General features: G+C 36.1%; 1 protein-coding gene across 16 annotated transcripts in view; it reads left to right on the top strand.

The window, feature by feature from the left end:
- Positions 1 to 15,520, top strand: part of PTPRD (protein tyrosine phosphatase receptor type D) — a 537,728-nt gene that overhangs the window by 427,013 nt on the left and 95,195 nt on the right. For all 16 annotated transcript variants that reach the window (XM_058301839.2, XM_058301846.2, XM_012519131.4 and 13 more), the window contains one exon: positions 6,845 to 6,942. In XM_058301839.2, the coding sequence (XP_058157822.1) occupies positions 6,845 to 6,942 (98 nt within the window). The remainder of the gene's footprint in view (positions 1 to 6,844; positions 6,943 to 15,520) is intronic.

The following is a 15,520-nucleotide window of genomic DNA, read 5'->3' as shown; positions in this document are numbered from 1 at the left end:
CGCAGTGCTGATGCATGCAAGGAGTGCTCTGCCACGCAGGGGGTGTCCCCACATAGGGGAGCCCCATATGCCGGGAGTGTGCCCCGTAAGGAAAGCCGCCCAGCGCGAAAGAAAGTGCAGCCTGCTCAGGAATGGCGCCGCACACACGGAGAGCTGACGCAACAAGATGACGCAACAAAAAGAAACACAGATTCCCATGCCACTGACAAAAACAGAAGCGGACAAAGAAGAAACAGCAAATAGAAACAGAAAACAGACAACTGGGGTGGGGGGTGGAAGGGGAGATAAATGAATAAATAAATAAATCTTAAAAAAAAAAAACAAGTGGTAATTAATAGTACTTTGTGGTTCACTAGGGCATCACCTTTTTCTGTGCCTACCAACCACCATCTTCCAATATCTGCTGCCCCTGCTTGCAAACATTCCTGTCCCTCCAAAAATGAAAGCCTTCAAACAAAAGCAAAACTATAGTGTTTATACTTGTACCCTTTAGGTAAAGAGATTTAAAAATTGATGATCAGATGTTACAACATAAAGACCTCATTTTCATTCGGTGGATGACCTTAATATGTTTTGCCCTAAAGCATACATGGATGGTAGGTGATTGATGGCCTGTGAAAAAAAAAAACAAACTCATAAAAAGTTAACGTATCAGAAATAGTTGTATCATCAGCAGAAATGTCTTCATAGCTACTGAGTGGGCTTTGAAAGCTCTTGAGGCATTTCTGCTGATCCATTAATACTATTAATTGGATCCCTGCTAACAAGATCCATTCTTATATCAACTTTCTTTTTATATTCACAATTATTTGTACTATAAGAAATTTAGGTACATTACCTGGGTTATAAATGTCAGGTGTGGTCTTTGCATTTTGAAAACTCTGATTTGGTGAATCCAAATTTCTGATGTAAAGCAACATGATTTGCTAAAATTCTACATTTTGGAAATTCATAAAATAAATTCATTTTATTTATTCCATCTCAATGCTCATTCAAATAGTCTTGGAATATCTTTCAAGGATCTTGGATGATCCTCTTCATGGATTATATCAAATTGACATTGTTTTACAAAGAAGGAATTACACCTTAAAATGTCAGTGTTCTCTTTTGCCTTTAATTCATCATTTATTTGTTAAACAAATTGTAAAGTTAGCAGATGATTTTTATTTCATTCAGGGTGTTCTAAATTGTGTATAGATTATGTTAGAAATCCAACTAATATTTCATAAACACACTAAATACTATTTAATCAACACTAAATAAAGGACGATTTTGACAAGACTAATGTCATTGATTTGATGCTCTCTGTACCATGACCACAAACTGTTTTCCACCCTTCATTACAATTTTGTGGAAAGGAAAACTATGGAGAAAATATTATTGCATTATTCTAACATATTGCCACAGAAAAATTTTTCAAAAAATGTTCCATCACTGAAAGTGACTAAAATCCTCTAGTTAGTGTAAAATGTCGATTAGCATTTCATGCAAGGTTAAAAAGTTCATGAAAATAGAACAAGTATTTGATTAACAGTCATTTCTCTTTAGATTATGAAGTCATACTGTTGATAATGTGACTTAGTTAAATGTAACAGAGCATTTGAAAAGACAAAATGCTATAAATTAGTGATTTTTAAAATTTTTAATCTTGTACCAAATAACACAATAGTTTATAACATTTTAAATTTATACCTTTTGTTCATGTTCAAGGGAAACACAATGTTTTGGCAAGAAATAACTGGAAGATCCTTACATGTCTATGAGTGCTTTTTACCTCTTCCCTACCACCAAAGCAGACATGGCCTCTAAATAAAATTCAGGATGGTTTATGATCTCTGTGTTCGTATTGGTAGCCCAAACATTCTTAAAGGCCTGCCATTCTGAACATGCCACCACGCTTCCCAAGGTATTGCATGATTTGACAGGCAGCAAAAGGCCATGAGTAGCACCCTAAATAGTAGTGGCAAGATCTGGAATCTAGTCCCCCTAGTAGCTGCAGTTTTGCTGGCAGCGATAACTTTGATCAAGTCCTTTAACCTCTGAGCTTCATTTTCCTGATTGGTAATATTAACAGGGAATAGGGGAGAGTAGTATAGATGAACCCACAGAAGGTGAACCATGGGAGGAGGAGCCTACATTTTTATATCCCCAACACGAAGTTCAGTGTCTAGCCCATTGCCTTGTGGATACAAGCACATAATAGATAACTCTCAACACTCTTTGATTTTAATTTGAAAAAAAGGAAAGATTTTGTTCTTTTAATACAGACTCACAAGCTAGTTGGCCAAATGTGGTTTACCAAGGTCTTTTGTTTGACCCCAGTAGGTTTCAATAAAATTTAGAGTCAACATTGAAAACTGAGGATATGTCCCATAATCTGGAGTTTTAGTTGCTATTGAAAAGCTGAAAAGTCTGACCCTATTGGCTCTGCATTCCCACTTAACCAATAGCTGCTGAATTTGAGTAGCTTCACCCTTCTCAGAGGTTTCCCACAATTCACACCACCCCTAAAGATGACTTTGACAATGAGGCTAAGCTTTAGTTGTCATTCATCGTATACTTGGTGTTTTTTTTTCCATAATAGAGAAATCCCAAAACTCCATCAAAAGTGGGGAAATGAAAAACAACCCTAGAAGGCTGCTTGCTGTAAGGAAATGGGGAAGAGTGCTTTTCTCTGTGAAAAACCCAATAATACCTGGCCATCTTCAGTATTTGATCTTGTCCACCAGCCTTGGCCCTTCAGACAGTGAAGCCTTTGCCCCCTGCCTTCAGGAGCTCATAATTGCGGTTCCAGAAACTAATATAGTAGAAAGACACCAAAGCTGCTTGTTAAGATTTCATTATCCAGTAGCTGGCTAACATAAACCATTCACTGATCTCTTCTGAGTTTGAGTCTTCTTGTATAAAATAAAAATGCCAAACTAAGTCATCTTTAAGGTACCTCTCAGCTTAAAATGCCATGATTTTTAAGTTTTGCTCCTTATAAAGAAGCCACCATGGCATGACTATCACAAATATGTAGCCCATTACAAATAGCTCTCATGTTTTTTCTTCTACCCTAAAGCAGATTTTGGTAACTGCATCTGTCATTTTTCATGTTGACACTGTATATTGTGGATAGCACAGCTTCAAAATGAAAACTCTGCTCAGATTCAATGTGTGCCTCTAAAATGTATTTATGCTTTACATTTGTAGCTTTGAACTGATGAGGTCATGTCACTGGCTAGCCCTCATTAGTTGTGAGCTGTTCTTCAATTTCTTGGCTGCTAATAATAGCTAAAGTACTAAAGTTTGCTAATGGGGAATCAGAAGGGATTCCAGGGTAGCTCCAGGAAAAGGCTGATCTCATTCTCATAAATCCTGATGTAATTTTTAAATGGAGAAAAATAATAAATGGAGTTACAGACACCCCACAATGAATTCCCATAGTCACTGAGAGTCATTGTTGTGGAATTTTAAAAATACTAATGCTTGACTCCCACACTCAAAAATTAATTGGTCCAGTGTAAAACCTGGAAAGAAGAAACTGTAAAAGCTCCTCTGATGATTATAATGTGAAGGTAAGTGTGTAAAACATTGGTCTAATCCAAATTGATAGCAGTGGTCAAACTAACCTTGGCATGCTATGGGCAACGGCCAGGTCACCAGCCAGATATCGAAAAGATGCTATGATGAGGTCAACATCTTAGTTTTCTTAGTGTCCACTTTTTCATTCAGAATTTAGCATAACTTGACTATATCATATAAAAGTTTTCAACATAAGCTAATAGATAAAAGTTTATGGGAAAGTGCATAACAGTAGGTCTTCGATGATTCTTTACTTATATGTGCTAAAGAGCTTCATGTTTGAGGATTTTCATCTCATGTTTACGTAGAATAATTTTTATGTTGACATTTTGTCTTTCCATATATATATAATATGATATAATATCAGAATGTACTGTATATATTCTGGTTAGCTAAAGAAAATGGTATTAGTCTTTAAATATTTAAAAAGTGGACAATTCAACTACCTAATGTTTTTTTTAAATTTTGTAAAAAGTAAATGTTCCCCATTCCTCAAAGGAAAGTTACTATAACTTCATAGAGTTTTCAATATTTCATAGAGTAAGGATGCTTTACATATGAACCAAATCCAATGAGTACCTTCTTTTTTTTTCTCGTGTGCTCAGAAATCTTATATGCAGTAGAAATGAAAGTGTTTTAAAGGAGGAAATGACTCCAAACTTTATCCAGTTCTACCTATTATTTTACAGCTAATGAAATTAAGATCATTGATAATGGAAGTGGTTTGTACCTGTTAGTGGATGGCCGAGCCCATGTCCAATATTCTAATCCAGGATTCCGTCTACTGTACCATCGGTTTCCCACAAGTTATCCTTTCTTTTTTGAGAAACACCCAATCTAGTCCTAGAACTTTAGTGCAATATGTTAAATAGTGACATTATAAATAATGATTCTTTAATGCCGTGGTCTCTGCATGTGATATGTGTGGGTATCTATATATAGATACACACATACACACTGTGGTTTAGAATATAATGGGTCAGTAAAAGTTTATTTGGATTTCTCTGTAATTAACTTCCAAAGTAAAACTTCCGGACTGTGTTCCAGTGCATGTCAGAAGTAAATATGTTGATCGCATCTTTGGTTGATTATTATGATTTTCTACTGCTGTTATACTAATACTTTTCATCTCCAACTGGCTTTACTTTTTGCAGCTTTGAGCAGTAATTCAGTCCCCTACGCCTCCCTGATTGGCTCTGTGTCCTCCCTCTCTAGCCAAACCACCACTCAGTCCATATATGATAATAACTCCCTCCCACGATTCGCTCGAAAAGGTCTAAACATCTTTGTCTCTATTATTTTCTCTGTTTAAACACTGTAATGGATGTCCACATCAGTCCATTTCCATTTCTGGATAAGTCTAGAGTCTCTTGTGCCTTTGTATTTCCATTCTTGTCATTGGGGGCGCCTCATCTGGATCAGATCACCTTAATTATCAGACTCCTGTCACCCACTCCCTCCATAGAATGTTAATTAGTTCAATTTTAACCTCTATGTGGAAAAAGTTCCAGAAATGAGCTCCAAAATTTTGGTCCAACTGCATAATTATATTATGAACAGAGAGCCTCTGATTTTAGGCCAGCTCATTTTTATTGGATCTTCTATTAAGAATTTAGTTGACTGGAAGCAGACCTTTGTAGCCATGAGCATTAAAACACCACAAGTCACAGCACTGTGCTAAGGTGATAATCTGTGGATAGCAAAGTCATTTTCTACTTAATTTACCAGAACCATTGATAATTTGGCTTTTGAGATGAAGAAAATTGCTAGGTGACTTCCAATAATGGCACAACTTCTAAAAAACCACCTTAAAGTGATCACTTGGTCATGTTGATTTACTGGTGAGGTATTGGACAGCCCAACACTCTCCAAAGAGTCACAGTGACAAAAGAATGTTAACATGGCTTCCAGTTTGAGCCCCTCCCTCATGCATTCCCATTTCTGTTTTTCACTTCAACATCTTCTCTGGGGACATGCTAGTTCAGGGTTTTCTAGCCAGATGGACTTTGTGTCTACAAGACACGAGTCAGCAATGCTCTCTCATGGTACTCTTGCTAAAATTCGTCAGAAAGAAATAAAATACAAATCATGTGGAAAGTGGTAAAAGATTGGAAAGATACAGGATTCATTAAAATTAACTGTGGATTCTTTTTTAATGGAAAAAATGAAACTAATATATCTTCAGCTGGCAGACTGAACTAAGAAGTATCGTCCCCCATTGCTGCTTTATTTCTTTTTTCCACCCTTTTCCCCCCACATCCTTTCACCATTCACTTCCTTTCCTGCCTTCACTTACCATCAGTGGACAAAGATGTTTACACCTGAAGTAGATTGTAGGTTTGCTGGGGGTTGATTAATGGAGACCTGGGGCAAAACACCACAAAGTTGTAGTGTGACCATTTATAAATAGCCAGGAGAAGTCTGCAACCCCAATATCTACAATCTGCTACTAGTGGGAACATTTTTGAAACTAAGTTTTGTGTCTGATTTTGTTGTCAGTGATTATTGTTGATGAACTGTGGTGCATGTCCCTTTTTGTGTCCATAAGTGCATGTGAATGTCAGTCACTTTCAGGTCTTGTGAAAAATTAATGCGATCTTAATCTAGTCACAATGTATAGTGAATCCTGCAAAAAACTGGCCACATTTTTATTATCCCTTTTTAAAAGTCTATCAAGCTGTCCATTTCATTTTCTTTAACAAATTAGTTCTCTTTTATTTTATTTGCACCATCATTTCCTTTGCAGGTTCAGATGATTCCGGTTACCCTGGTAACCTTCATTCTTCAAGTTAGTTTTCCTTGATTATGCATAAGTCACTTTATGTTTATTATCAAGTGACTTCTCTTTCCCTTTCAGGCCCTTCTCAGTGTCTGTTTTATTAGTTCACTTTACTCATTTAATTCCATGAAACTTCCATTTCACACAGTGCAGGAGAAGGAGTTTGAAATGGCATAACAGTCATTACTCAAAGCATCAAGCTTGACTCTCAGTTTTCTCTACTGGCTAACTCATTGATTCATAGCATAATAACACTTTCTTTTACACTAGGAGTGTTAGTTTGGGGATTTTGCTTGGTGACTTTTCATTTGGCCACAAAATCCATCCTTCCAGAGCATGTCCTGCTTTGAGTAAGCAAACTGTCTGCCTGCTTTCTCACATGAAACATCTTTACTACTCACATATTTTCAGGCCATTTCTAACTAGAGTATTCTCCATATTTTGGAATAGTGTCCTTTTCCTGTGTTTTCAAACATACTTTTTCTTATCTTTTATTAGGTATGGCTAGCCATCCTCCAATACCTATCTTGGAACTTGCAGATCACATTGAAAGGTTGAAAGCGAATGACAACTTGAAGTTCTCCCAGGAATATGAGGTAATTCAGCACGCTTATACTTGATGGTAATTTCATGAATTATCCTATCTCCTCCTTTTTTGTCCACATTCTTGAAAATTAACTTTGTCAGTTTCTTCTTCCTTTAAATAATTAATAATGTGATATAAAAACTATAATGAATAGGCAACTTAAAAGTTTCCATACAAGCAGTATCATAGTTGTATTTTTTAAAGTTTTTTAATAGTTTGCATTTGTTCAATTTTACTTTACGAGGTGGATTTTATTTTTTCTGGTTTTAATTTCATAGAATATATTGAGTTGATAAGCTTCCCTGAATACCAAACAGGTACCAAATACACTGACTCATGGGTGAGAATCTTCACCTACAAAGAGAGGGGATAAGTAGATTTCTCAGTCAGTTTCATGTGGCCTGAAAACTGTAATTATTTTGCATATATCCATGATTTTACCCTGCAGTCTAAATAATACTGGAACTAATAATAAGATAATAATGTATTCCCAAGAAGTTACCTGTTTTTGAAGGAACGTTGAAATGACTGGTATCTTAACATACCAGAGTCCATAAAAGAGATCTATGTAAATTCTTGAAAATGATGAATTTAAAGACTGTGTATATATGTGCGTGCGTGTGGATGTGTTTGGAGATTGTTGCATTTGTCAAGCAGAAAGTTGCAAAACTTGGTGTCTCTGGTATTCCCCGCAACATGGACCCATAATAAAGTCAATTTATAAATTATTGCTAACTAGGCCATCATTGTTCATTTAATAAGAATATTTATTCAGGTTTAATTTAGCATTAGACTAAAACGTACGGCTAGCGCTTTGTGAATGTACTAAACAAAAAAAGATTGTTGGGTGCCTAAACAGCCCAAATTCTACCGTAAAACGTTTCTACAGATTGACTTGATGGAAATCTTCAAGCACATCCCTGTTACTGCTCTTGGCTCTGGTATGTCAACTTTGAAATGGAGAAGTTGAAATAGATGATCTCTCAGCCCCTACCACTTGAACATTCTGCCCTGCCACATTCAGTAACAACCTAAGAGGAGCCCCAATCTGAAGTGTCTTAACAGGATAACAATTTTGTGAAGAAGCTCCATGCAAGAAAATATGGAGCAATAGGGCCAATGGCAATCTGGATATCTGCACAGCCTTCCTAAAAATCATCAAGTATTCAACTTTAGATTATTTTAGATTACTGTAGTGACTAAGCACAATAAATCGTTGGTCCCCATGCCCCATCAACTTCAAGAGACCGTCAGCCTTTTATTTTATTTGCATACTCCAACATCCTTGTCAAATATTTGATAGAATACAAAGGGAGTTTTCTTTGTTTATTTCCTTGTTTATTGGTTAAGTTACATTTTCCTTCTTTCTGTTCCAAGCATACAGGAGAGTATTTTCAAGTTTGGGAAATTAAGTTGGATTGTGAATTAGCTTATTTTCTCACATGGTCTGCTTCTTATTTCTACCCTGTTCTTTTCTTGATGTTAGTATCTCTTTTTTAATTATGCAGTATCCTTTAAAGCAGTTTCTGTCATTTCTAATTTGGGGATTGAGGCTACAAATTGCATTTTAGAAAAGAAAACAAGGCATAAGAAGAATGCCATATGTGGAAACATAAAGACTTTTACCAACCAGAAATTTTCACCTCCTCAACTTTCTCTTTATTTATATCATTATTCTTACTATTGTGCTATGTAATATTTTCTTCATATCCCTGCTTTAATATTTTATTTGTGATTCTGAGTGATGTAATGGTCAGAAAAATAAGTCGATAGCTCCCTCTGCTAATAAACAAGTGATCCATTTTCCACCAATATAACTTTAAGCCATTGGCAATTGATATTTGCATCACTCAAGCCATCACTGAATGAAGAAATCAGTTGTATCAATTGGATTCAATAAATGGCCTCCTTAAATATGTACTTTCTTGAGAAATGCTCCATGTAAAGATACTCTAATGATAATCATTTAGCCATTAGATTAGAAGTGCTTCTTGAAAGTAGTTATGAACTGCATGCTGCCGATGCTTGCATTAGAAACTCCCCCAGTAGTCGTTGACATGATAGCCCATGCTGGCTCTTTACCGTTTGTCATGGCTATGATCTGTGATTAAAGCTCCCTGGGCATGAATTGACTCTACTGTGCTCTAACAGCCATGAAGGAGATACTTAAGTGTTGTATTCATCTGTGATAAAAGGATTAAGACCTTTACATTGTATTATAAGCCACAGAGCAACACTGAAGTTTTTTAGGTTTCCTTTTTTGGTTTGTTTGTTTTTGTTTTATTTTGTTTTATTTTTCACTTACTATCTTCCATATAAATTTCAATCGATTTTACTGGTTTGCAGCAAAAAAAAAAAAAAATACAGGAAAGGAGGCTTATGTTATTTTTTTAACACCTGATCATTTTGGCATAATCACTATGGATTAAGGTATACTCATGATTCTCAAGATGAATGAAGCTAAATTTGTCACTCTCATTCTAAGACTAAAACAAGTGAAAGGCTTGAAAGCTGTTTGCACTGATCCTGAGTTTAGAATAGAAGAAAATAAGTTTAGATTATAGCACAATGTTGTGAGATCACATTAGAGACCTCCTTTACTTAAAGGAAATTGATTTCAAACATCGAATACAATGATAGCTAGAAAAAGAGAACTGAGAAACTTATGTAACCCCCATCTCTGAAGGTATTTACAAACACTTTAGGCTTTCATTTTCTGATATGAGACTACAAAGTTTTACTAGAATTTAAGGGGTGAGACTTTGAAAATGGCATTTACAATGCACAGAATAAAGCCTCCCGTTAAGTTCATATGGCTTTCAGTATCAGTGCATATGCTGGTAGATCTTTGGACTAAATCAGAATAAAATGATGGGTGTGCTTGCATTGGGTAGGTCTGGCCAAACCAAGCCTAAGGTCCTCCATCTTTAAAGTGCCTAAAAATAATTTGGAAGCCTACTAAGATGAAGATCACTGGGCCCAACCCTGGAAAGGTTTACTGATTAGGTAAACCATGGTATCTAGGAATCTCCACTTTAAAAAGGTACTTCAAGTGATTTTGATGCATGTTGTCTAAAGATTTCAGTTTGAGAAACATTAGTTCAGAAGCACGCATTTCAGAGCATAATTCTACAATCTTCATTTCACCATATTCTGAGATGGCAAATAAGCCAGTATGCTTAAGATTTATTCAGTAGGCAACAGAGTCATTATTATCATTATCATGATAATATCATGTGCTCAAATCCTATTTATATTAGTTTGAATATAACTACAACCCACTAGAGTTTGCATAAGGGAAAACAAAAAAGGATTTGACTTATTACTGAACCAAAGGCTTCAATACAATTAAACTTCAGGACCTGTCAGGTGAAACTGGAAGGCTTTGGGGATTTCCTGAATTCCTCTCTGGAACTCTCATCTTTGTACATTTATTTGGGCTGCTTCATTCTTCCCCCTGTGTAGGCCAGCCTTTTCTATTTTTTTCACTAACACAGAAAACATGGTCTTTAACATATTTTGATGTGTATATTGGATTCTTAGAGAAAGATACACAATTTTCCCTGCCAGTCAAATTCCAGTAGATAATCTCCAAATTTTAACTGACTGATTTTGTTGTAGGAACACACATTATGACATAGCTGCTAATACTTCATCCTTATAGGACTGGGTCCATCCTTGGGAGAGAGGGAAATTACCACAAATGGGACTCCTGAACTAGAAAGATAATTCAGTAATAACGGAACACACTACTAAAGAAAAGCACTATGCTGAGACCTGAGAGGAATATAAAGTCTATAAGAAACCTATGCTTCCAGGATGTTGATAAAGAAAGATACATAAAAAATAAAAAGGATACCATGGAGCACATCCTAGGTGCTTACAGAATGCTGTAGGGACTCAGAAAAGATACAAGTGAGACAGAGAACTTGGATAAGTTATTGAAAATAGGGTGGTACTGGAAGGAGAACTAGGAAGAAGAGGAATGAAGATCAGTTTGTCAACGGAAGGATCAAACACACAGAGGAAGAGGACGCTGTGGTATTTTCATATTACAAGGATAATCTACCGACAAAAAGCATTGACATCACCTGGTAAATTAATAGAAATTCAGAATTTTAAGCCCATCCCAGACCTACTGAATCAGAATCAGGATTTTAGCAAGATGGTCTGACAATGTGTTTGCACAATAAAGTATGATTTGAGGAAGCACTAAGTAGATTTGTTCATGATGGATATGGTAAGAAGTTGTATGAGGTGAAGTTGGGCTTGTTAAAGAGGGACAAGAATTGTAATGGACTTTCATTGCCAAGCTCACCAGTTTCAAGGCTGCGGTAGTTTAATGGTGGAAGGGACATGGACTTTGGGCTTTGGACACACAAAATTTTGTATTCTGACATGAACACTTTGTATGGTGATAGTCTTGGACAATTATATAGCCCTCTGAGTTTCTAATCTACAAAATGTGTTGCTATGAGAACTAAAGAATGTGTATGTATATGTGTATATATTCCAGCACATACAAAGAATATACTCTAAACAAAGTAGTCATTGATAAAATGCTGGACTATTTTTGTAGAGAATAAATCACTGAAAGATTTTTGTAGAGAATAAATCATGCTCATTTATTAAGCTTTTATTAAGCCTCCACCATACCTACCCTCAAACAGCCTACTCATCAAACAGACATGGATATCAATGAAAAAATTATAATAATATATAATCAATCCTATGATAAAAGTTTTTATGGTATCATGAGAATTCAGAGGATATTTACAAAGTAGTTTCTTGGGAAATTATTCTATCATCAAAGAAATAGAGATGATCAGGGGACAGGAATAACAATTATGTGATTATAAAACTGTTCTTAGTTTAGGAACATGTGTTCAAATCGTATGCCCAACACCATAAATTTATCATTACTTTTTATACATTTTCCTTTTAGCACCTATAGGAAGTAAGAAGTAGAGTTATATAACAAAAAATACAAAACAATAATACTGGTACTTTTAATTAATTTTACCAGATACCTTTATTTCTTTGTGCCACTTTGAACCACTGTCTAGTGTATTTTCATTCGGTCTGAAGAACTCCCCTTAGCATTGCTTGTAAAGCAGATTTGATGGTTATAAACTCCCTTGGCTTTTCTTTATCTGGGAATGTCTTAATCTCTCCCTCATTTTTGAAAGAAAGTCTTGCCAGACATAAAATTCTTGGTTGGCAATTGTTTTCTCTTAGTACTATAAATATTCCAACCCATATGCCTTCTTGCCCCCAGGGTTTCTGAAAATTGACACTTAATCTAATCCTTTGTACATAAAACATTGCTTTTCTCTTGCCGCTTTTAGAACTATCTCCTTGTTCTTTGCACTTGACAATTTGGTCATTATGTGTTAGGGCCAATTTCTCCTCAAGTTTATCCTGTTTGGTGTTCTCTGGGCTTCTTAAATGAGCATGTTCATACTTTTGCTATGTTTGTGTAGTTTTCTATCATTATTTCTTAGATTTCTTCTTCCCCTTTCTTGTCCTTCTGGGATTCCATTATACATATATTGGCAAGCTTAATGGTTCCCACAAGTCACTTGGGCTATTTTTGCTTTTTATAATTTTTTTTTTTCTTTCTGCTCCTCAGCTTGACTCATTTTAATTGTCTTGTCTTTAAGTTCACTGATTCTTTTTTCTGCCCACTCCAATCTGTTCTTGAAACCCTCCTGGAAATTTTTCATTTCAGTTACTGTGGTCTTCAATGCCAGTCATTACGTTTGGTTCCCTTTTAAAATTTCTGTTTCTTTAATGAGATACTCATATTACTCATTCATTGTTTTCCTGGTAGCATTTAGTTTTTTCTCTGTTTCCTTCATCTCCTTAACTATAATGAAGGTTATTTTTAAAGTCTTTTCCAGTGTGTCCACAGTATGGTCTTCTTCATTGATGTTTTCTAGATCTTCATTCTCTTCCTTTATGTGGAGAGATGTATAAATGTATAAAAAGTAATGATAAATTTATGGTGTTGGACATATGATTTGAACACATGTTCCTAAACTAAAAACCGTTTTATAATCACATAATTGTTATTTCTGTCCCCTGATCATCTCTATTTCTTTGATGATAGAATAACTTCCCAAGAAACTACTTTGTAAATATCCTCTGAATTCTCTTCCAATTCTTTCTTTGTCTTTTAATCTTTTGTTGCACATTGAATTATGTGTATTTTTGTTGCATGTAATATTTAAAAATGTTAACTCCGGGGGTTATTCCCTGAGATATCTGTTTCTTGAATATGTTTGCAGCTAGTGATATGACAGTACTTTTCTTGAGTGTCAGGAGCTCACAAAACCAAGCCATCCTAAGCAAAAAACACCTTTCACTGTCTACAAATTGGCTTTGTGTTGGATGGTGCTCTCCTTAAGAACTTAGCCCTCCTATCATGAAAGTCACCCCAAGACAAATACAAAATGCAGGTTCCTCCCTGTCTTTTCTGTGCCTGTGCCTTATCCTGGTCTTCTACTTGCTAGTGGCCTTAGGAGTCCCCCTGTTTACAGGAGTTTGAATGCCCCTTCTTTTTCCCAAGAAGCAGAACTTTTCCCTCTCTGGAATTTTCCACTGAAGAACTTAAAGCAGGTAAGCCTTTGCTGAAGGCTGCCTACCTCAATTGTTTCTACCATTGCTATCATTGTCTCAAGCCATTTTTGCCTGGAGGGCAAATTCTGGGATTGGGGAGGGGGGAGAGAGAACATGCTGGAGAGGAGTTTCCCAATTCAGTCTTTCCCAGCTAGAAAAAGGCCAGGGACTTTCAGAGAGAACTCTGACCAGCTCTAAACTGCTTTGGAGATGAATGGGGGAGGATCCCAGATGGTACCAGGAGCTTCTTCCACAGCTCCCTAAAGCTGTTCTTTCTTGACTTGGCATTTGCCCAGCAAATGCAGCCCTTCAGCTGCACTCCACAGTTCTAAGGCAGCGTATCATCTTTAAGTCTCCTGTGCCACCTTTGTCCTGGGTAGTTTGGAACAGTGGCTGCCCTCCAAGCCAGGCCCCCAGTGATTTAAAGTAACTAATAAAAAACAGTGATATGCCATTGGACCACACCCCTTCCCCCCCACATGCCCTGCTCCTGGATCTTGGGGAACTAGGTTTTTATGCTCCTGTCTGCCAGTAGCGCATTGCATTAGAAGCTGGACTCCACTGCGGACTGCCACAAAAGGAGAGGATAGCCCCAGGTATGAAGAGATTGATTCAGTTGTATTAACCACAATTTACCAGCCTCTTCCTCCTGTTTCTTCCCTGAATGCTACACAGTATTCTGCTAGACTCTGGAGTTTTAAAAGGGTTGATTCTTACAGTTCCTGTCTGTTTAATAGTTGTTATGGTAGAAGGATTGATTCCTGGAGCTTCCTGTTCTGCCATCTTTCCACAATTCCTCCTTCCATCTTTCTGTTTTAACAATAGCAGGTATATTTTACCTTTGTCTAATAAGCTAAAATTACACATTAATGAGACAGGTGAATGGAAAAGATGTGATTTCTTTGGTGAATAATGACATACATTAGGATTATGTGTCTTGGCTTATTATACTATGCCAAGATGTGTAGAAACATTAAAAATATTGCTTAAATTCTATTTTTAAATTTTTAGGGCTAGAACAGAACTCAGAGATCATGTGATTATCCCTCTCATTTCAGAGGGTAAGAAAACTGAGGCTGATAAAGGAGTGACTTGCCCAAGATCCCATAGCTAATATGTTGCAGAACCACAACACAATTCATCTCTTCTTACTCTCCTTCACTGTGCCTTAACTTACCTGCTGTAGAGACCTAAATCTTTTACTGTTTGTTTCTTACTAAGCCCTGATTATAGAGTCCAGACATCTAAGAAATCAACTAGATCAAAATATTTATAAAGAGAAATTGCTGTGAAAATGTCATAGCTCTACCAATTCTCATTGCATGTCTTTACTTGGGAAAACCCAGTGGTTTTCTTTTGACATACTAAGGATGTGTTTCTTTTCTACATAGACAGTGTCTTCATTTCCAATGGTCAACACTGTATATCTCCATGGAAAGTACAAAAAATTGTTATCAAAGCAATGACTACAAAAGGAAACATTTTCAATTTCTCTAGGGAAAGTTTCTTGGTTATATATGAACACATGTACCAGAGGATATTCACAGGCACAAAGCTATTTAAGTGTTTCATAAACCTCTGGGCAGTTGTAAACAAAAGCTATTGTTTCAACTAATTTATAATTTATGTGTGAACTTATAAACAAAAGCAAGAAGCCAAACAAAACAAAACAAAACAAAAAGACAAAGTACAACTTACTTTTTGCCACTTTGAATGCACTATAGTTTTCTTAGATGTGGCGCCTCCTCTTCCTAAATGAACGCAGTGGTAGATGACAGAGATCTCTATTCATCCCCTATGGAAATTGGAAAAGGACCAGGGAAACGCCACTCCCTCCATTTCTAAGTATTTTTGACACATGATTCACAAAAGATGGAAAGTTTCTTTTCTTTTCTTTTTTTAATTTGAAACAAATTATAATGATTTGTGGAATGAAATAAGACAAACGAGTGATTTTATAAAATAAA

Source organism: Dasypus novemcinctus, chromosome 8 (genome assembly GCF_030445035.2).
Source record: "Dasypus novemcinctus isolate mDasNov1 chromosome 8, mDasNov1.1.hap2, whole genome shotgun sequence".
In the NCBI taxonomy this organism is placed as follows: Eukaryota; Metazoa; Chordata; class Mammalia; order Cingulata; family Dasypodidae; genus Dasypus; species Dasypus novemcinctus.
The sequence above is the reverse complement of the archived record's forward strand: the minus strand, read 5'-3'. Positions and strand labels throughout refer to the sequence as shown.